Raw genomic sequence first — 20921 nt, 5'->3', positions numbered from 1 at the left:
GGACTAAATGACTGCCTCGAGGTAGCAGCGCGGTAGGTAACCTAAAGCGCGGAGTTTCTTGTATTTTGACCCTTTTATGCACAGTTATGTACAGAGCACAGACATAGAATATTCTAGCGATGTATAGGTATTATATATGATTATGTATCGCACGCTTTCTTTGTCTATACTAATATAAAATCAGACTTAAAAGCATAATAAACAACTGACGCGTGGCGTCGGATGTTAACTAGAAACACACTGCTTAACACGCATCGTGTAGCATGTGTTCCCCCACTCCTGGCAACACGCCGATCTAGTTCGACTGGATTTTACCGCGTGTGGGGGCGTGTGATCACATGGCGTGTTGCATATATGTTTCTGAACGTATTAAATATATGGGATTGATTAGTACTGAAACGCGTCGGATGGCATGGAGTTTTGATAGTATGGCTTAAGCTTTAATGGCGGTAAGTGACTACTTTCAAATTGAATAGTCAGTAGTGACGTACAGAATACACTAGACAATAGAATTTAAAATCGTGGGAATTTTTGGAAACCAGCCTAATGGCAGGTAGGTACACATAGTGCCAAGGTTCAACAAGTTTCCCTAAGCCAATAATATATCGTACAGTGAAGTGTGAAGGTGTCCATTATAATGTATGGTGCGCGATATCGGGACACCTTCTAGAATAGACATTAAATACTACAATGCAGGGATTATTGTAAGCTTAAAATAAATAGCTACGCGACGCGACTCTGTTATTCATTTTGTCACACAACATAATAGATCTCAGTAGACCAGTTAAGATGTTCTCTTTTAAGACATTTTCTTATTTTCTCTTGAAACCACAAGTCCAGTTTCGGGCAAAAGCTATTCTTACCCATATTTCTATATACTGCCAAAACGTGAACATTCAGGGAGGCAGAAAAGAAAAAACAGATGCTGCGGAAATGTGATGCTGGAGAAATATGCTAGGACTATCGTGGACCAAATTTAGTATATACGTCATGATGATCCAGGCAGTACAGTCCCGCATACTCGGCTTCCTCGGATACCTATCAAGGCAGACCAGTCCATAGAACATCTGTTTAGAGTAAATTGTAAGGCTAACTGAACCTGAACCAATTGATGGGCGGTCCCATGCATGAGTCCACTTGAATGACCTGGCGAAAAGCAAGATGGTGACATATGACAACACATATAAACTTCATGACAACCATGACCACTCTATCGACACATAGCAACAAATAACACCATACGCGCTTTTCTTGATTTGGGTGGCCAAAAATGAGATTTATATTACATTTTGTCAAACAATTTAGTATTTAAGTGATATCCTTCACTTATGGTCTTAATTTTACAAATTAAATTTGTAACCAAAATTTATGCAACCATAACATCTTCCATCCATCTGAGCGCACTTCTTCTTACCACTTGAACGGTTGGCCCAGCTGGTGCCAAAAGCATCGTTCATAAATTTTGCTTACAAATTTAATATGTATGATTGACACATTTTATAAAAAGTTAAGAATAAAATATATTAGTATTAAATTTATTATATATCTGGTAAAACATATAAAAATATATATTATACATTACATCAGTAACATTTCAAAAATAACACATTCCTTAACACTAAATAAAGCTTTCTAGGAACTCTCGTTCAGCTAAACTCTGAGATGGCAAAACAAAGAATGCAGGTGTGCCCGCTTTCACTTCAAAATATTTGCTCACAATTAAATCGCCTAAGTTCTTTTTTGGATCAATTAAATGTGGCATTCTATCTGAACCTTCGTAGAAAACATTAACATTTGCTGTTGAATATTTATTCTCCTCATCCCAAGCTAATGGAAATACTTGCTCTAGTTGATTCAGTAGAGGTACATTTTCAGGACACGCTTTTATAAAGTCCGTCATTTTGAATTCGGGATAGTATAATAGAATTGGCCATTTTAATATTCCTTCGTCTATGTGAACCATTGATTCCTGAGCTCCCGGTATATCTGGTTCTAATTTTGATATGTCAATATCATCTTTGCACTTACAATTTGCTATTTTAATCCCCCTTTTTACTACAGCTTCAATTAATAAATCCTTGTGTTCTTTCTTCTTCGCTTCCAATAAATTTCTTTTCCTTTCATCTCTCTCTTTACACAATTTCTTTTTCTTTGCCATATTTAAAAGTTCTACGACATCTTCCGATTGCAATTTTTCAAGAATTTTTTCACAATGTTCAATACATTTATCATACATTGCTGCTTCAAAGGCCGATTTGGCTGCCCTCAATCTCGCTTTATCGTGATTTGGATTATATTTAAGTGCTTTTTCACAGTCAAGTAATGAAGATCTGAAGTTTTTGAGATGCCAGTGTGCGGCTGCCCTATTGTTGTATAGGCTTGCATTAATTTCATCATCATCACATCTCAATTTTATTCCTTCTGTGTACCTGAAACGATAAGTATAAAAAAATTAACAATTTCATCTAACATATCTTTATATATACAATTCTTCTGTATGTGTGTTGACAGTAAACTCCTCCTAAATGGCTGAACCAATTTTGATGATTTTTTTTTGTGTTCCAGTGAATTTGAGATTGTTTTAGATTCTCAATCAACATATAATTATGACATTTAACATTAATAAATAAATAATTTACATGTGTGTAGGACAATGTCATTCGGGTCCGCTAGTAATAATATATATTTAAAAAAAATTATGTTAATGGAAATAATGTGGTTTTCTTTTATTATTACTTTTTATATTTTATATTTAGTGACAAAACTTTGGAGATTGTAAGTTTATTCTGGATTTCCTCATTCTTCTGGTACATCTAAAAACTATAGCTTATTCATTTAAGCAAAAACTTTAATAGAATAAGAAATTTACCCTAAAATTGCGAGCCTATAGTTCTTATGTTTAAAGTTGAAATTTCCATCTTCTTTATAATTATTAGCTAGTTCCAACGGTGTATTTTCTTCGGGATCATACTTAAGTCTTGCCAAACCTTCAGCTAATGGGGACATTTCATCTCCCTTGGGTGCCGACTTCATGAAGAAAGGATGCTTATCCATTTCTTCCTGAAAAGTAGAGAAAAAAAGAATTAATAATATGAATGAAAACAAGAAATATAAAATATAGCTAGTCTTTGACAAAGACTGAAAAAGAAATGCTGAAATGGTTTGGACACGTGGAGCAAATGAGTGAAGAAAGAATGACGCATCAAATATATAAGGCAAGTGTGTCTGGGCAATCGGTCGCGAGAAATCTCATAGAACATTCGTCGACCAAATTGGGGACGTTTTGAGAAAAGGAGGTCCGAAGCACCCGCAACCGGCGAGCATGTATTAAAAGAGTAATGAATGTAGAGGAAGCGCGTGAGGTTTGTAAGGATAGAAGCAAATGGCATTCTATTGTCTCTGCCTAACCCGACGGGAACAAGGCGTGAGTGTGTGTATGTATGTATATACCTAGTCTTTGTTAATTAATTTAATTACTATGTTAATTATAAGAACTAAGAAATGTGCAAACAATATTGGGCTTTACTTGTTTATGAATGGTGACATAAAAGTGGTGGTTACTTTCCAGCCATATAGTACTTATAAAAAGGCATAAAAGGCATTTATTTTATCAAAATTGATTCCTTTAGAATTCTTTTTGATTTCATTTCTTACATTTGTCACTACTCGATACTACTACCACTTCGGAAACAAATGGCGCTCTGAGAAAGAAGAAGCGGCGCAAGAAACTCTACCAGCATTCTTTTTTTTTGCGCTCTTTTCAGTAAAAATATACAATATTGTACAGTCATTTCTATCGCTATAAAATAATCACAATCTAGTCCCAGGCTGTCCGATCATTTAGATATTCAGCAGTGGAGTAATAGGATTTACGACAGAGCCATTTTTTCATAAATCATTTAAATTTATTTATAGATAATGCCTGAACAGTGGCTGGGACTTTATTGTAGAAGTGTATACATTTACCCTTAAAGCTATTATGTATCTTATGAAGCCTACTAGATATAAGGCAGAACATAACACTAATCCCAACATTAAAATGTGTTAAACAATAAATGTAGCACATATCTCCAAATTCTACACCTGTATATACCTTTGCTTATTTAACTTTGTCTGATGGCTAGAGCAATATTGGTTTCAATTAAAACTGTGTATTAATATAACTACTAGGCTATACCCAAAGAAAAATAGCACTCTGCCTTATTTTTATTTTTTTATTAAGAAAATAATGTTATTTAAAGCCAGATTTTTACCTGGTGGTAAGTGATATACCTTCCGCATTACAATTCGGTGCCACTTAGGATTCTTGAAAAACCGAACATAAAATATTAACTCTCACTACCCTAGTAATGGCACTTTCACTAGCTATAGAGCCTCAGGCTGAGATCAGACCAGACTTTACATATGTAAAACTAAGCTAAGTGTAAGCTTGGATATCATTATTATAGTCAATTAAAGCTGAAATTATACTGAGCTTAAGCTAAAACAGCCCAATGCAAAAGTCAGGTTTGTGTTTTCACACAGAGCTAAGTTTTATATAAGTGAAGACTGAGTAAAGTCTAAATATGCTCTATGGATCTCAGCCTTACCCTTTAAACAAAACTCAATAGGCTGGCACACTGCTTGATGGCAGTTGCTGGATAAGGATGCTGTTGTGGTACCCATTTAACTGTGCAAAGATGCCTCTCACTGGTTGCTTAGATGTTTGAGTGCCTAAGTAATCAGAATGTAGTAAAAAATATTCTGTTATCTCTCAGCTACACTGTTAGACACAAATGAAGCTGTTTTTCAAATGTGGGCCTTTTAATATACTGTGTGTATTTTCAGTGAAATGAGCTCGGGGATGTATGCGCCGAATTGTAGAGTTCTATTAGATTTTAATTGATATATCCGCCGGTTCAACAGTTCAAAGAGTGAAAATTTTAAGAAACAGAAGTGTTAATCGTAATAATAATTTACTTACTTCCCATCGATCTTCAGGCCATCCTTCTGTGTATCGCTTTTTTTCTAAGCCATCAATAAAGTCGTCTAGCTCCTTGTCCAATTTCTGACACAAAGCGAGTCGCTCTGCATCAGTCATACTCTTCGAATTTATTTCTTCAGTCATTTTTATTTAAATGAATTATATTTAAGTCCAATATATTTTGCTTCTGATCAATTTTACTTTATTTGACAATACTCACACAGCACACTTTATTTTATTTCGAGCATTAGTAACGATACCATCATCATCTCAAATCAAAATATAATTATAGAAGAATATTTTAAGAGAATTAGAATACTTTAAATCATTTTTAAATATTTCAACTTTTAATTCACTAAACAGAAAGAATTAATTAGTAAATATAATACACATTCTCACACTCAGTTCACGTGTTTCATTTACATTACCATAGGGATATGAAATTGACAGATGAATTTAAACTTAGTTTTTTTAATAACTTGGTTAGCCTTGAGATACTTGCCAAAAGTTAGCAAGCTAGGTCATCATCTGTATCAGCTTCAAAGTTCAAATTGACATGATTTCATTAATTTGTCGTTAATTAACAAGTATATATTGTTTATTATCGGCTGCTTATTGAGTGGGAATCCCGTGCAATCATACATTGTCAATTCGAGATTGATAGTTTCATCTATTGCCTGCTTTTAGTAGTTATTTGAAAAGAAAACTGTAATTTAAGACCACATGAAAGAAGTTTATACTTCATCAAGACGAGGTTGATGATACGAAAGATTTAACCGTTTTTTATATTTTGCCTTAAGCAATTAGGGGAACAACAAAGTAGAACTAAACTTTTTGTGGTAATTAACTCACTAACTAAATCATAAACTCGGTTACTAACTAACATACAGGTATTGTAAAAGATTATCAGTAACATGTCATCCATTGCATGCGCTGCGCAAGCTATAATTTGATGACAGAATAAAAATTCTTTGCAATTTTGGAGATCATATCAATATTTAAAAAAAACTTTACCATTACATAATATTACGTCCAACTAATGTTGTTATGTCAATACAATAGGGTATACGTGGGCAAAATGAAAATGTTTAGAACTGCCCAGTTAGAAACATTACTTATGAAAACTTTTTTGAATTTCAATTTTAGAACTCTTTGGTAACCTAATGTAGTATATTGCATTAATTTGTCATTTGTCAAAGATGATTGCCTCATTCTATGGTCGGAAAGGTCATTTCGCGACAGTTGTGCTAGAAGATGGAAGGATAGTTACTGCAGACTGGTATGTCGATCGCTGTTTGCCTTTTGTCTTGGAAAAAATTCGACAGCAACGCCCTAGAAGCAGAATCCTCCTTCACCACGACAATGCTTCAGCGCACTGTTGAATATTTGACTATGGCAGGTGTCGAGATAATGAGTCATCCGCCATACAGTCCTGACCTGTCACTGGGACTTTTATTTATTCCCAAGAACTAAAGATAAAATTCGAGGTATTCGCTTTACGAGCCCTGAAGATGCGGTGAAAGCGTATATAAAAGACACCCCTAAGGAAGAAGTGTGGACCCACCACTGCTTTTATCAGTGGTTCCATCGAATGCGACGATGTGTAGGGAGATTACTTCGAAAAACAATAAAAGTATTGGCAACTTTCTATATAAAGCCGTTTTTAACCGACTTCAAAAAGGAGGAGGTTATCAATTCGATCGGTATTTTTTTATGTATGTATACCGATTACTCTGAGATTTATGATCCGATATATTTTTTCTTTAATTCGATGCAGAATAGATGCCATTTAGTCCCATAAAAATTTTATATAGTTTGATCCAGTATTTTTAATTTTATGAACATTTTTTATGAAGATCTTTGATTACCTCGATGATATAATTGTTATTTGTGTACGGCTTTTTCAGGAGTTTTCATTCAGGTTGATTATATATTAGTAACTGACACTAAAAAGTAAAGTCGTTTAAAAAAACTCTGGCTCCGACATAAAACCTATCAATAGGAAGCACATATTAATAATAGTATTTTATTAATATTAAAGCTAAAGGTGTAATAAATTAAAAACTTTTAGTTATTTGATACTTTTCAGTTTTTGACGTCGGTATTTTTTAAACGAAGTTTTTTTTTTCATTCTCTAAACATTTTCAGTGTTACCTATGTATACATGATTTTTTAAAATACTTAAATACTTAAATTTGATTTTTACATCCTAAAAGTTATCAAACACATCAAATTATTGATTTAAATATTCTTATTCAATTTTTAAAATAAATGTTCTTTTCCAATTGCAATATTTTTCGGCTTTTCAAACGCGCCATTTTGCACGGCTTTTTGTGACGTCAGAGTCTATATCAAGAATCTATATTGTACAAATAAATGTATGACCAGTTTTTTCCTTCGATTATACTACGAAAACTACTGAACCGATCGGAATAATTCTTGTACCATTAGATGCAACGTGTTTCAGAGAAGGTTTTAGTATTTACTAAGATAACATATGGTATGTTGGTGATTACTTATCTGGAACCTATTTTATTTACTTAGAAATGCCAATAAATTCGCAATACAACTAATTCAGTCAATGACATTTCATTACATATTATGATAATTCATACAATACACACACAGCGGGCGCAGGGTATTTCCGGGTGAGCACTTGTTTTGTGTAAGCACATTTGTAACAATTCTGGTGAAATGTATTAAATTTAATTACATTTTACGATTTATAAAATAATTGACCAAAAGCAAAAACTAACTTTAAAGTATTTTCTAGTGCCAAAATACTTCGAAAAGTGCAGTAGATAAAGTATTTTTTCTAGTTTCAAGAGACTCAACTATACGAGCAAAATACTGTAAACAGTAACCATTTGACCGCGTGCAACGCAGAGCTGCTCGAATTGTCGGGAACACAGTGCTCTGTGAACCACTAGATAACTTGGCGTTGCGTAGCGACGTCGCTTAATTGTGTGTTTTCTACCGCATTTATCACGGGGAGTGTTCCGAAGAGCTGTTTGATTTTGACACAATCTTGTGACGTTCCTCCACAGTGCAGTTTTCAAGGAACTTTCTTCCACGTACAACAAAGCTGTGAAATGAGCTAGATTGTGCGGTTTTTCCGAGACGATATGACGTCGGTACCTACAGAAAAAGTTTATACACTTTTAAAGGACGGGCAACGCTCTTGCGATTTCTCTATTATTGCAGGACAATGTGGGCTACGTTGATCACTTAACATCAGATGACCCGTACTCCTCTCTTCCATACAGAAAATCAAATAGAAGATATTAAATATCTCCAACAACTTGTTTATATTGTCGTAGAATATATTAAAGGTACCAACTATGAAGTGAGTTTAATGAATATGTCATTTTTTATTTAGTTTAAAATTTTATTGTTTTTCACTTTAAAAATGTAAACTTAAAACAGAACCTTAACATTGATATGATTATAATATGATGTTCGCTGAGATCTTTAATAACAGAAAAAACAATGGATATTATAACTCCAATTAAATTATTTTCTGCCTTTATAGATTATGTTTATTTTCACTATTTAATGTGAGAAAATATGAACTGAAAAAACCTAAAAATTTTATTTATTATCACATAATTATCATGTAGCCTCTTCACTCTTTTTTAAATCAACAGAAATAAAATCTGGGTTTGAAACACAAAAAACGCGTCATCAAATACATAACATCATTAACGCATCTATTTTTGAAATATTATCTGATTCCCTTTAACAAATCCACATGAAATAATAAAAAACCAACATAAAATGTAATATATCGCTAACCACCGAAAATAATATCTAGGAACCTTAACAGTGATTATGTTTATCGAGACTTTGACTGTCACACTGCAGTTCAACCAATAGCAATGCATTACAATGTTTTATACATCGCGCGTATTTATTGCACTTTTGTTTGTTTTATATTTATTATTCAACAAGAATTTAATAAGAAAAAACTATTTAAGAGAAAATAAATAATAATAAAAATAAAAAAAATATTGAAGTAGGCGTTACTTTGCGGAAATCCATAATTATCCAACTACACGAGACAGTCTTGTGCCAGATTTTGGCGAGACTACACGTCCGGAGGATGCCACGTGTAGAGGCGAAATACGTGTCGAATTGTTTGAAGACAAGTATTGGCGGAACATAAGTATAACACTAAAGAAAACTCGAAATCATTTAGATAATAATAAACATTAAAAAAAATATAAGTTTCACGCATTTATACCCCATTATTACTTTTTTACATTTTAATGCTTTTAAGAAATGCCGAGCAAAATCATACTATATTATTCATAAGTTTACAAGTATTATTATAATTATTGTCTCCTATCAGAGATTAATCTCCTTACCTAGAGGAAAGGTCAATTAAAATTTGTAAAAATGTAACCAAATAACCAATTTATTGTACTACCATTACATCAATATTTTTTTATACCATAAGTCAATGTATTCCATTTTACGACACTCTCGTCTTGCAAAGTACTCAGGATATTGAGCTTTCTCCAGAGGGTGCCAATAATCCAACACCCAGTCTGGTGGAATTACCACTCGCTTGTAAGCCACCCCGCCAGCAAGACCAATAGATCTTGGGACTGAAACAACGTTAGAATATTGGCATTAATAGTAATATGCTGTTGGTGTTCTTAATAAAATAAAATAATATTAAATGACCTCTAGAGTGATCATTCCATTTAGAAAGGTAAAAGATTAAATATTTTATCTAGCTTTACAGCTGCAAAAGGAAACCAAATTCTTAGCGGGTAGTAGTAGCGCAAGAACTGTGTAAGAGTTTTCGTGCTAGGCAGTACCACACTATGCTATTGTAACTTATATACCACTAGGTATATTAGTCAGTCAAGTCCAATTTGATTATGTAAGGCTCCGACTTAAAACCCATAAACTCTGGTGTCCCGCAAGGCTGTGTGCTCTCCCCTACGCTGTTTCTTCTGCATATCAATGATATGCTGCAAATCAGCAATATTCATTGCTATGCAGACGACAGCACGGGGTATGTTTCCTACACCGGCCGTGCCAACATGTCCCGGGATAGCGTCGACGAGAACCGGATCAAACTTGTGTCTGAAATCGAGACTATGCTTTGCAAAGTCTCGGAATGGGGCCGACAAAATTTAGTCCAATTCAACCCCAAGAAGACACAAGTTTGTGCGTTCACCACTAAAAAGTCTCCCTTTGTCGTATCCCCTCGATTCGAGATCACTCCTCTAACTGCCACAGCCTGTATTGGCATACTTGGCGTCGATATATCGAGCGACATTCAGTTCCGTGGTCACTTGGAAGAGAAGGCCAAACTGGCCTCTAAAAAGCTTGGTGTACTCAGTAAGGCGAGACAGTACTTCACTAAAAGCCACCGCCTGCAACTTTATAAGGCGCAAATTCGGCCTCACATGGAGTACTGTTCTCACCTCTGGGCGGGTGCTCCCCAGTACCAGCTTCTTCCATTTGACCGCATACAACGAAGAGCGGCTCGAATCATCGACGATCAAGCCATCTCCGATCGGCTTGATTCTCTAGCATTGCGTAGAGATGTGGATTCTCTCTGCATCTTCTACCGCATTTATCACGGGGAGTGTTCAGAGGAGCTGTTCGGGTTGATTCCAGCGGCCGAATTTCACCATCGGACATTACGTGCAAAGTACCATCCGCATCACGTAGACGTCTGACATTCCACAACCACGCGTTTTCTTCGAAATTTCTTGCCTCGCACAGCCACTTTGTGGAATCAACTACCGGCAGCGGTCTTCCCGAACAGATACAACTTAGGGACCTTCAAGAAAAAAGCATACTCCCACCTTAAAGGCCGCATTTCTTGACACACCTGTTGTTGCGGATGTCCATGGGCGGTTGCCTCACCTCTCCGCATCCCGTGAGCCTCTTGCCCGTTTGCCCCCTCTCAAATAAAAAAAAAAGGTGCCAGTGCACTTTATTACCGTCACATGAGACGGCCTGGGAGAAATAAGTGCAATAATCTTTTCACATTGCACTACGGTTTGCGTACCACCTACTCGTTATTACACTTAGTGGAAAAAAAATTAAGTATAACTATTAACATAGCCATTAGCCCTTCTTTCAAGAAGAATAATTCAGATTGGTAAGGTACACATTATACGTATTATCTATGTATGACAATAAGAAAATTATGACTGCACAGTAGTTGCGTACGGTCTAGAAACATCCAGAGTTTAGTCAATTTTATGGAGGTACAAGTACTTGTAAATCCACTCTACTAACTGAACAACATTGATACATGTGTTACAATTAAACTAATTAAACTCACACTTAGCAGGTGGGAATGGATATTTGTTAACAAATAGTTCATCTTGTCCGACCCACAGCAGACGACGTTGTTCTTTAGGGTCGGATACACATTTATTGTCATCAAATTGCTTTCTTAGTTGCACTTGATGAAATCGGATCACATGTCTGTAATGAATGAACAATAATTATTTCATATTATCTAGTAAAAATAAGAATAATTGTCACCACCTGATGTTTAAGTGTAATGAGTAGGTAAATTCTGTCTACCTGTGACTATAGTAGCTTCCGAACGAATAGACCTATTTTGCTGGACCAAAAGCCTATGTAATGGTTATAAAAGCTTTAAGCGATAATAGATATTACTAAGTTGGTTTCTAGTTCACGGTTTTTGAGGTACCTATTAATAGTCGGGCGTGTCAGGAGAACAAAGTATAAACCTGAGATGAAAAAAAGACAAGCCAAATATTTTAGATCATTATAGCCATCGACTGACTTTAATTTTATTACTAACTTGCTGAAATACCCATACTAACTTTACATCTATGAATAAAAATATAGTGAATAGAATCTCGTTCGAAATAACAACTTACATTACAGGTAACGTATACTCAAAATCGTACTATATAGTTGTACCTAATTCTTCTCCTCTCTTCTTAACTTTTTCTCTAGTACCTATACAATTACAAACATTATTATCCACTTTTCTGATATGATCAGTAAAAATACGAAATTACATGTGCTTTTTTCTATCTAGCCTTACTGTAAAAATTACTTACGGTGAAATTTGTATTTGTTACTGCAAAGCAACTCTAAAATGATTAATATTGTGTTAGATCTTTCCCAACAGCTATTTACCTTCTAACATACATAGCTTCAAGTGTCCTTAATGCTTGTTTATACAGAGTACAAACTCTTTGAGCATGAGTTCTTAATTCAGGAGCTAACACCATTTTTCCTGTGCTTATAAATTAGTTATATATCAGCAGGTCTGAATTAGGTAGGTATGTTACTTTGTAAATTACAATAAGACATAATAAATTTGAATATACGTCATTTTGACACACTAAACATAAAAAGGTTAATTGGATCGAGTTTTTAATTGAATAACATAATAAACTTAATATTACTCGCATAGTTTCCTTTATCCACATAAGCAATTCATTACATATTTAGACCTGGGCCTATCCAGAATTTTGAAAAGGGTGGGGCACATGGAAAATAAAGTTAAAACTCGATAAGATACTTAAACGAAAAAGATAAATGATTAAACTGAAGGGGCAGTGGGTAGCGCACATTCAGGGCAGGGCAGTTCGACGGACAGATGGCCGGTGGGGCAGAAAAGTGTTTGAAAGACGACCACGTACCGGAAGACGCAGTGTTGGTAGGTAGTTGGTGCCGACAAGATGGAACGACGATCTAGTCAAGATCGCCGGAATACGTTGGATTAGGGCAGTGGATGCCTATCATCTTTACGAGATCTTTGGGGGAGGACTTTGTCATGCAGTGGACGTCTTCCAGTTGATGATGTAAAAATACCTACAAGCGTTCTTTACGTCAGCTTTGATGTTGTCTCTAGTGATATCCCCGTATAGACTGATTACTATTTATTTAAAATCACCTTCATGTTGATATTTGCCGCTCAAGGAGTGATTACTACAGAACATCACGGCAAAATTTACATCCTAAATACGAGGCGGGACTGCCTAAGTAAAAATTGAAATTTAGTTTAGTAGTAATTACAGTATGTTGATTGGCCATGAAGTATAATCCGCCTAAGTTTGAAAGCGAACAGTTGCATAAAACGTAGTGTATTTCGGCTATCTCCGATTTTTTACAAGATTAAAGCCGTCATCTGTCAATGACTGTACATTTCATACAAACGAGAGAATCGCTTTTTTATTCGTAACTAAGGGCCACAATTATATATAAAATAGGTACCTACATCTCTCTCAAGAACACAGACTACATACTATTAGATACTACGTCTCAAGAAGCTCTCAAAGAATTAACCTATTCTTCAATTGACAAGTGCTGATTGAAGGCTGATGCGCATACAGTGCAGTGCAAAAAAACACTTGCTTGTCAAATGTCAGTCAACTCAAGTAATCTTCTCGCCAAATTCTAGTTTAAATTCTCTTTGCCAAATTTCGTAAACTGATCGTAAACACTAACGCACAGCTATGTAGTATGTAGTAAATATTTTATTTTATAATTATTACTAAATATAACAAAAGCAAAGTTTAATAAAATTATATTTATAAGAGCAAACTTGATATTCAATCTCTTAAAGAATGTTGAAGATTACTATATAATAAAAGCTAATACACATTAGATTCGTAAACCATGTCAGACGCTTGGGAAGAAATACAAGCGGTTAAAAGTAAGAGAAATAGCCTGAGAGAAAAGTTAGAAAAGCGCAAAAAGGAAAGACAGAGTATATTGGCGAGCAACTTGGGGGTTGATAAAAGAGATGGATCTCCTAGTGGAAAAGAGAGAATAGTTTGTACCGCAGCTACAAAATGTGAGCGTAAGTTTCGAATTATGTAAACTCTTATAGTTGTAGTATTAGTGGCAAATAGTGACTAGTGGTACTTGGTAGCGGCCAAGTACAAGACAGTTGATAAATTTATCTTCTATTATGAAATAGTTATACTTTCAGAATTGAAATGAAAATATAGATTTTCAAAAATCAGTATCTAGGCTCTTATCATCTCTTCGTTTCTCAATTTTTTAATGTTTAATAAGTCTTAAGGTACCAAAGGTAGGTTCAAAACCACATTAAAATATAAAAGGTGCATCAAATTTTTATATCTTTTTTGATTCTAATAAAAGATTTGTTCAATCACTCAAGTACTGTATGGCAAGAGAGTAACTTGCTGAGCATGTATAGTTATATTCATTTTAATCCTGTTTTTTATTTATATAAAAAAATATGGGCAACACAGGAGCTAAACTAATAACTTATATGGATTAGGAGATCGATTTCACACTTTAAACAAGATTTTTGCTGAATAATAAATATTAAATAAACTAAATATTATTATATAAAGTAAGAAATGAGGCTTATACACTATTGTAGTATACTCAGAGTTTTTGTTTTTTTTTTTTTTTTTATGGAATAGGAGGACAAATGAGCGTATGGGTCACCTGGATTTTTCAATAATCGTGAGTGGCACTGCATTGTAATGGGCTGGGTGTATCAATTACCATCATCTGAACATCCTGCTAGTCTTGTCCCTTATTTTCATTTTAAAAAAGATATATATGTGATTCTAGCTTCACCCCCAGAAAAACCAAAGCTACCAGTGCCGCCAGCATCACTAGAGGTCAGATTACTTCAAGTACTGTCAGATATGCAGCTCCAGTTACCTGCTACGGCCAGTGCATTAATGCCTGGCTTAGGAGATGTGGACACTGGTATTGTCGCCAGTTTACTACAAAAGTTTGCAACACAGAAGCTCATAAAGTAAGAAATAAATATTTTTTTACATTTAAATTAGTAGTCCTAGTCTTTAGGAACGAAATTACTGTAGTTATAAAATTATTTTGACAGTGAAATGTAAAAATCTATCCTAACCTAAGTATGTGGCATAATATTATGTAATTATAAATAAAAAACCTATAATGTAATATTCAGTCTGTTTATTATGAATTAAAAAAACAACATGCAAACATTACTCAGCATTAATTTTATGATTTATATCTCCCAAAATGTTTTGAGTTTGTAGATTTATTGCCACAATGTTATTATTTTGAACACATTTCAAAAAAGGTTTATATTTTAACCCTTTAAAAGCAATTTACTTGCCTTTCATTATTAAAGAAATTAATTAAAACCTATCAATATATTTTTAAATAATTTTATTATTATTTTCAGCATCAAAGAACGAACGGAGAGTACAACTGATGCTAACATTGAGGTAGTCAGTGCCGAGTCTGTTAGACTAGCTGCTGTTTTGGCTGCACTAATGGAAGAGCAGTCGAATGGAAGTAATGCTAAAAGAAAAGGTATTTATGCAATTAAAATGGTTTTATTTCATTCATCAACACACACTTCATAATCATGACACTGCAAGCCAGCTAATACTTATGTTAGATAGTACTTGAATTATATATTAATAACTTTTTTATTTAATTTAAGTATTGACTTAAAACTTTGGACTTATTTTATTTGATTATTTGGCGCTATGGACAATATTTGATTTTATATAACTTGATATTTTTTGTATTATTTTATCATTATTTATTTTATCTTTAATTTAAAATCTAATTGTATTATATTAATTGTATTTGTGTGACTAGCTTGTAAACGCTTTGGGTAAAACTGTAAGTTTACAGGTTTATATAATAATAATAAATAAATAAATAAAATACAACTATGTTTTTTTTTATGGAATAGGAGGACAAAGGAGCGTACGGGTCACCTGGTGTTAAGTGATCACCGCCACCCACATTCTCTTGCAACACCAGAGGAATCACAAGAGTGTTGCTGGCCTTTAAGGAAGGTGTAAGCGCTTTTCTTGAAGGTACCCATGTCATATCGTCCCAGAAACACCGCACAAGGAAGCTCATTCCACAGCTTCGTAGTATGAGGAAGAAAGCTCCTTGAAAACCGCACTGTGGAGGACTGCCACACATCCAGATGGTGGGGATGATATCCTAACTTGTGGCGTGTCGTGCGAAGGTGAAATTCGGCGGCAGGAATCAGGTTAAACAGCTCTTCGGAACACTCCCCGTGATAAATGCGGTAGAAGACACACAATGAAGCGATATCTCTACGCAACGCCAAGTGATCCAGCCGTTCACAGAACGCTAGGTCCCCGACAATTGGAGCTGCTCTGCGTTGCACGCGGTCAAATGGATCGAGCTGATACTGGGGTGCGCCAGACCAGAGATGACAGCAATACTCCATGAGGCCGGACCTGCGCTTTGTAGAGCGCTAGAATGTGGGCCGGCTTGAAGTATTGCCTTTCTTCGAAGCTAATTTGGCTTTGCCCTCCAGATGACCACGGAATTGGCAATCGCTCGAGATTTCGAGACCCAGTATTCCGATACTAGGCGAGGCTTTAAGGGAAGTTTTCTCAAAGAGCGGTGATACGGTAAATGGGGTTTTTTTAGTGGTAAATGCGCAAACTTGAGTCTTCAGGTGGTTAAATTGGACAAGGTTCAACTTACCCCATTCCGCGACCTTCTCGAGAGAGGACTCGAAGAAGACACAAGTTTCTCCCGGCACTGGTCGACGTTTTCTCGAGAGAGACCTGGGGGCCTACTCCTAAAATCGATATTCGATAAATCGTGGCATTAGTCGTGTCGAATGCTAGTCTTAGTTACATCGTAATCAATGTCGAAACGATGATTGAACGAACGAAACATTATTCGATATTATCGGCCCTAACCCTACTCTTAGTTGAAAATGTCAGAGACGAATATTCGAATTTCACAAATAATCAAACGTCACTTTTACGATAATCTCAACGGCACCTTCTAGGCTGTCGATGCTATTATCGTTTCAAGTTGTATAGATATATTTGCCACACAATATACATACTTAATAAATATTAGTGAAATAATTATATGTGATATACTATTCAACAGGATTTTTTTACTACTAAGTCATTTTGTTAATCATTTATGCGTAGAAAAAATGCAAATGGCCGCCTGAGAAATAGGAAGTCGACGAGAAGAGTTAAGTTACTTTTTTTACATTTTATTATCCGCAAGTTTTGTATTATTTATTCAATTTTAAATGGTCATATTTTATTCATTACATATTTTTTTAACATTTACATTATGTGTAAATGATACCAAATTGGTGGTGCAGAGTCTGGCATGGTCCTTAGGGCCAAAACTATGTTTTGACTTTTGACACTTAACAGCGACATAGCATAGATAATGTTTAGGTTTGAACATATTTCATTCACACTAACATCGTAAAAAAATCAAAATATTAGTCTATGTCAACGATAAACGATAAGGAATTCGAACATTTGTTAGAGTAGGATAGTTGCGATATATTCGGAGTATTATCGTATCGTTCCGAATGTATCTTCTCGATTTTGCGAGAAGACCTCCTGCATGGCCCGTGTATACGGCTTCACGAGTGCTGTCGTCTGCATAGCAATGTATGTTGGCGATGTCCAACATATCATTGATATGCAGAAGAAACAGCGTGGGAGATAGCACAGAGCCTTGGGGCACTCTAGCGTTCACGGGCTTGGGATTCGAGCAATAACCGTCGACAAGGACCTGTATGCTGCGCCCAGTGAGGAAGCTGGAGGTCCACTTGCATAAGCTCTTGGGAAGCTCAAATGATGGAAGTTTTGCGAGGAGCGCCTTGTGCCATACACGATCAATGGCCTTCGCTATATCCAGGCTAACTGCCAGGCCTTCCCCCTTGCTTTCAATAGCCGCCGCCCATCCATATGTTAGGTATACCAGAAGATCGCCAGTCGACGGACCATGGCGAAAGCCGTACTGCCGGTCGTTGATCAACTGGTGACCCTCAAGGTATACCAAGCTGGTGGTTAATTATGCTCTCCATGACTTTGGAGAGTAGGGAGGTAATAGCGATAGGCCTGTAGTTTGCCGGATCCGAACTGTCTCCTTTTTTGGGATCGGATGGACAAGGGCTGACTTCCATGAATCAGGGACTACGCCTTTTGAATAAGAGTGCCGGATTAAACGCGTTAGCACCGGCGTCAACTCAGGGGCACACGTTCTAAGCACGATTGGAGAAATGCCATCCGGCCCGCTCGACTTCCTGACGTCCAACGAAAACAGAGCTCGCCGAACAGTTTTCTGTCTGAACTGTACTTCAGGCATGAAGCTCTGACACCGCGGGGTGGTCGGTGGTCGCTGACGCCTCGCTTGGCGCGCTCGCCTTTGTTTGGTCCTGGTGTGACAGTTCTTTCGGTTCACCCCGCATTCGGTTTGTTTTCGATTTTCTATGTGACTAGATTCAAACGACACTACGTATCGAAATAAAAACGTTTCACCACACTTTCGGTTCGCTGTCTGTTTGACAATAGCTTCAGAGTGTGAGTGACGGTGATCATTCACTCGTTTGTCTTCCTCTTCCATAAAATAACCGCATCATCCAAATCAGTGTATTAGTTTGGGAGATACATTGCCACAGATAAACATCTAATTTATATTACACCCCTCTTTTGTGTGTCTGGGGTTCTTCTCAGGTGCTTGGTAGTAGATTCGCATTTGCAAAACACAATTTTGAATTAAAAATGGAATTTGCCGCTTATTTCTCATGGTTTATAACAGTTCTTATGGTGGTATTACCATATTTTTTTATTAATATACCTTTGATTTCAGATGACACAAAGAACGTAGATGGGCCAAAACCGAAGGTATCAAAGACCAATGCGGAAGAAAAAAAAGTTGGAAAAGGAGATTCTGATATAATGGTAATGATTGTAGGAAAAAATAAACTAATTTGGCAGGTCATATGATTTCTAAATACACTACATGTTAAAAAAAACACAGGGTGGTGGTGGCTGGGACATGATCAAAAATTTGTTAAATAAGAGTCACATAGTATATGTATGAAAGACATGTATCCACTACAATTTGTTATGTTTTTAAAGTGATAACCCTCATTTCTGGGATTAATTACACAAATAAAACAGAAAACAAAATTTTATGAATTACATGGATGAAGCCACAGCCTGAGAGTTGAACGAAGCATACAAGATTTTGTAAACGATATGTCACTCGAACGGTTGGCTCAGTTGGAAAGAGCGCTCGCACGTAACACAAGAGGTCGCGGGTTCGAGTCCCGCATCGTTTACAAAATTTTGTTGTCAGTTTCATTTGTATAATGTATAGAAGCTCCAAATTTTAATATATCGGTAGGTAGTATAGGACCTTAATGAGACTTAACATCTTGTCTCAAGGTGACGAGCGCATTTGTAGTGCCGTTCAGAAATATGGGTTTTTCAAGAATCCTAAGCGGCACAGCATTTTAATGGGCAGGGCGCATCAATAACCATCAGCTGAACGCCCTGCTCGTCTGTGTCTCGTCACCTTGAGACATAAGATGTTAAGTGTCATTTGCCCAATAATTTCACTAGCCACGGCGCCCTTCAGACCGTAACACAGTAGTGTTTACACATTACTGCTTCACGACAGAAATAGGCGCCGTTGTGGTACCCATAATCTAGCCGGCATCCTGGGCAAAGTAGTCTTCCACTGATTGAAAGTGCTATACAACATGGTTAACCATGGTTGTAAATAGTATACTTGAAGCATTGCTTAAATTTATCGATATCAAGTACAATTAAATTAGGTCACAGCACTATCGATAGTGTTGTATATAGAATCCGAATTCTTGAACTCTGCATTCAACTCCCGCGTTAACTGTATTCTTTATCCCGTCACTGGCTAAGCTGCCACAAAGCGCGCGTTACCGACACCAATTTCAACGGGCTTGTGTTACAATAAAATTTATTGCTTTTGAAGTGTTTCGGCTTGTTTATAAAAACGAACGTCAATGCTTTTGTTATTAAACAAACTAGCGCTTTGTTAGATTACATAAACAATAGATACTGCGTAATTTAAATAAATTTCGTTTAAAGTGCATGACAGCCCTTGTCATGCATTTTTTTACGATTTTTTTTAGATTTACCTACAGATTACATTTCGATTGTTACTAATGAATGTAGTAATATTTTATAACTAAAACATACTTCAAAGTTACTAATTAGTCATAGAATAGTTACTAAAACGTCATAGATAATACAAAAAAGAATTTTTAAATCGACTGCATTTTGACGGCTTGTCGTATTTACACAGATAAAGTTTTAAAATTAAATATTCTTACTTTTATAGTCTGTTAAATTACCTTTCTTGTGGTATATCGTGTAGCTTGTCTTACTCTGTGTATATTTAACGAAAAAATATCTGCTTATGGACCATAATTACTTTCAGTCCCTATTGGCGATGCCTTCAAGTCGTGAGAAAGCAGTGAAAAGGGTTGGCGAGGAAATAATGGATCTGTTAAGTAAACCGACAGCTAAAGAGAAATCTCTGGCTGATAAGTTCAAGAGCCAAGGAGGCAAGTACTTGATTTAATCTCTTTCTTTCTTCATTCTTATACCTGCGAATTAATGGTTACAATTTATATTTTTTAATTTGAAGTTATACTTCCTTAGGCGCGTTATGAAAAAATGATGAGAGTGAAATTTTAAGATGCACGCGCATCACTATAACACAAAAGTAACAGAATGAAGTTGGTTTCTAAAATTTTCTGACGTTTGCGATGTTCGTTTTTTTTTTTGGTTTCTTCGTCCATTGTTAGGAGAGGCAAAGGGTTCAAGCCCACACAGCCGTAAATAATTTATATTATAATAAACGAGGAATAAATTATTTTAAAAAAGATTAGTTAAGCTTCTAAAGCTCCAGCAAATAAATGAACATGGCAACCATACAGGGCCGTTTATGCGCTCCGAACGAATGCTAACCTAGTTCCTCGCCTAATTAATGAATTGCCCACTGATGTACGGAACTGTATAAATTCTCGTAATATTAAAAAAAACTGAAATCATAATTTTTAAGTCACTTAAAATAAATATATTTACACAATTTATCTAACTGCCACTAATGTTCTGTTGTTAATGTACCTAGATTTAACTCTTTGTTAGCATATATTACA

General features: G+C 35.6%; 3 protein-coding genes across 4 annotated transcripts in view; 1 reads left to right on the top strand and 2 right to left on the bottom strand.

Moving 5' to 3' along the window:
- Positions 1-1514: 1514 nt before the first annotated feature.
- On the bottom strand, positions 1515-5405 carry LOC126969934 (DNA polymerase interacting tetratricopeptide repeat-containing, protein of 47 kDa). The gene is made up of 3 exons (XM_050815572.1): positions 4964-5405; positions 2870-3060; positions 1515-2429 (listed from the first exon to the last, which is right to left on the bottom strand). The coding sequence occupies exons 1-3, from the start codon at positions 5105-5107 to the stop codon at positions 1619-1621; spliced, it is 1146 nt and encodes a 381-aa protein (XP_050671529.1). The 5' UTR covers positions 5108-5405; the 3' UTR covers positions 1515-1618.
- A 3959-nt stretch (positions 5406-9364) lies between these two features.
- On the bottom strand, positions 9365-12275 carry LOC126969954 (NADH dehydrogenase [ubiquinone] 1 beta subcomplex subunit 9-like). Its single transcript, XM_050815601.1, has 3 exons — positions 12113-12275; positions 11277-11422; positions 9365-9573 (listed from the first exon to the last, which is right to left on the bottom strand). Exons 1-3 carry the CDS (start codon positions 12205-12207, stop codon positions 9395-9397), a joined length of 420 nt encoding a protein of 139 aa, XP_050671558.1. The 5' UTR covers positions 12208-12275; the 3' UTR covers positions 9365-9394.
- Positions 12276-13415: 1140 nt separating this feature from the next.
- Positions 13416-20921, top strand: part of LOC126969899 (N6-adenosine-methyltransferase subunit METTL3) — a 25093-nt gene continuing 17587 nt past the window's right edge. The window contains exons 1-5 of one of the 2 annotated variants that reach the window (XM_050815520.1): positions 13416-13778; positions 14534-14723; positions 15135-15265; positions 18584-18675; positions 20198-20324. In XM_050815520.1, coding sequence (XP_050671477.1) covers positions 13601-13778; positions 14534-14723; positions 15135-15265; positions 18584-18675; positions 20198-20324 — 718 coding nt within the window. In that variant the 5' untranslated portion in view covers positions 13416-13600. Of the gene's footprint in view, positions 13785-14533; positions 14724-15134; positions 15266-18583; positions 18676-20197; positions 20325-20921 lie in introns of both variants that reach the window. The other variant, XM_050815518.1, reaches the window with a different exon arrangement.

The sequence above is a fragment of the Leptidea sinapis genome, chromosome 19 (assembly GCF_905404315.1).
Source record: "Leptidea sinapis chromosome 19, ilLepSina1.1, whole genome shotgun sequence".
Taxonomy (NCBI): domain Eukaryota; kingdom Metazoa; phylum Arthropoda; class Insecta; order Lepidoptera; family Pieridae; genus Leptidea; species Leptidea sinapis.
This window is presented reverse-complemented; position numbering and strand designations above follow the sequence as displayed.

Coding starts and splice junctions, on each gene's coding strand:
- LOC126969954 (XM_050815601.1), bottom strand. CDS start 12,207: ATGGTGTTAGCTCCTGAATTAAGAACTCATGCTCAAAGAGTTTGTACT. Junction 11,423..12,112: donor GAAGCTATGTATGTTAGAAG/GTAAATAGCTGT, acceptor CATTCATTACAG/ACATGTGATCCGATTTCATC. Junction 9,574..11,276: donor TCCATTCCCACCTGCTAAGT/GTGAGTTTAATT, acceptor ACGTTGTTTCAG/TCCCAAGATCTATTGGTCTT.
- LOC126969934 (XM_050815572.1), bottom strand. CDS start 5,107: ATGACTGAAGAAATAAATTCGAAGAGTATGACTGATGCAGAGCGACTC. Junction 3,061..4,963: donor GGCCTGAAGATCGATGGGAA/GTAAGTAAATTA, acceptor TCTACTTTTCAG/GAAGAAATGGATAAGCATCC. Junction 2,430..2,869: donor TATAGGCTCGCAATTTTAGG/GTAAATTTCTTA, acceptor TTATCGTTTCAG/GTACACAGAAGGAATAAAAT.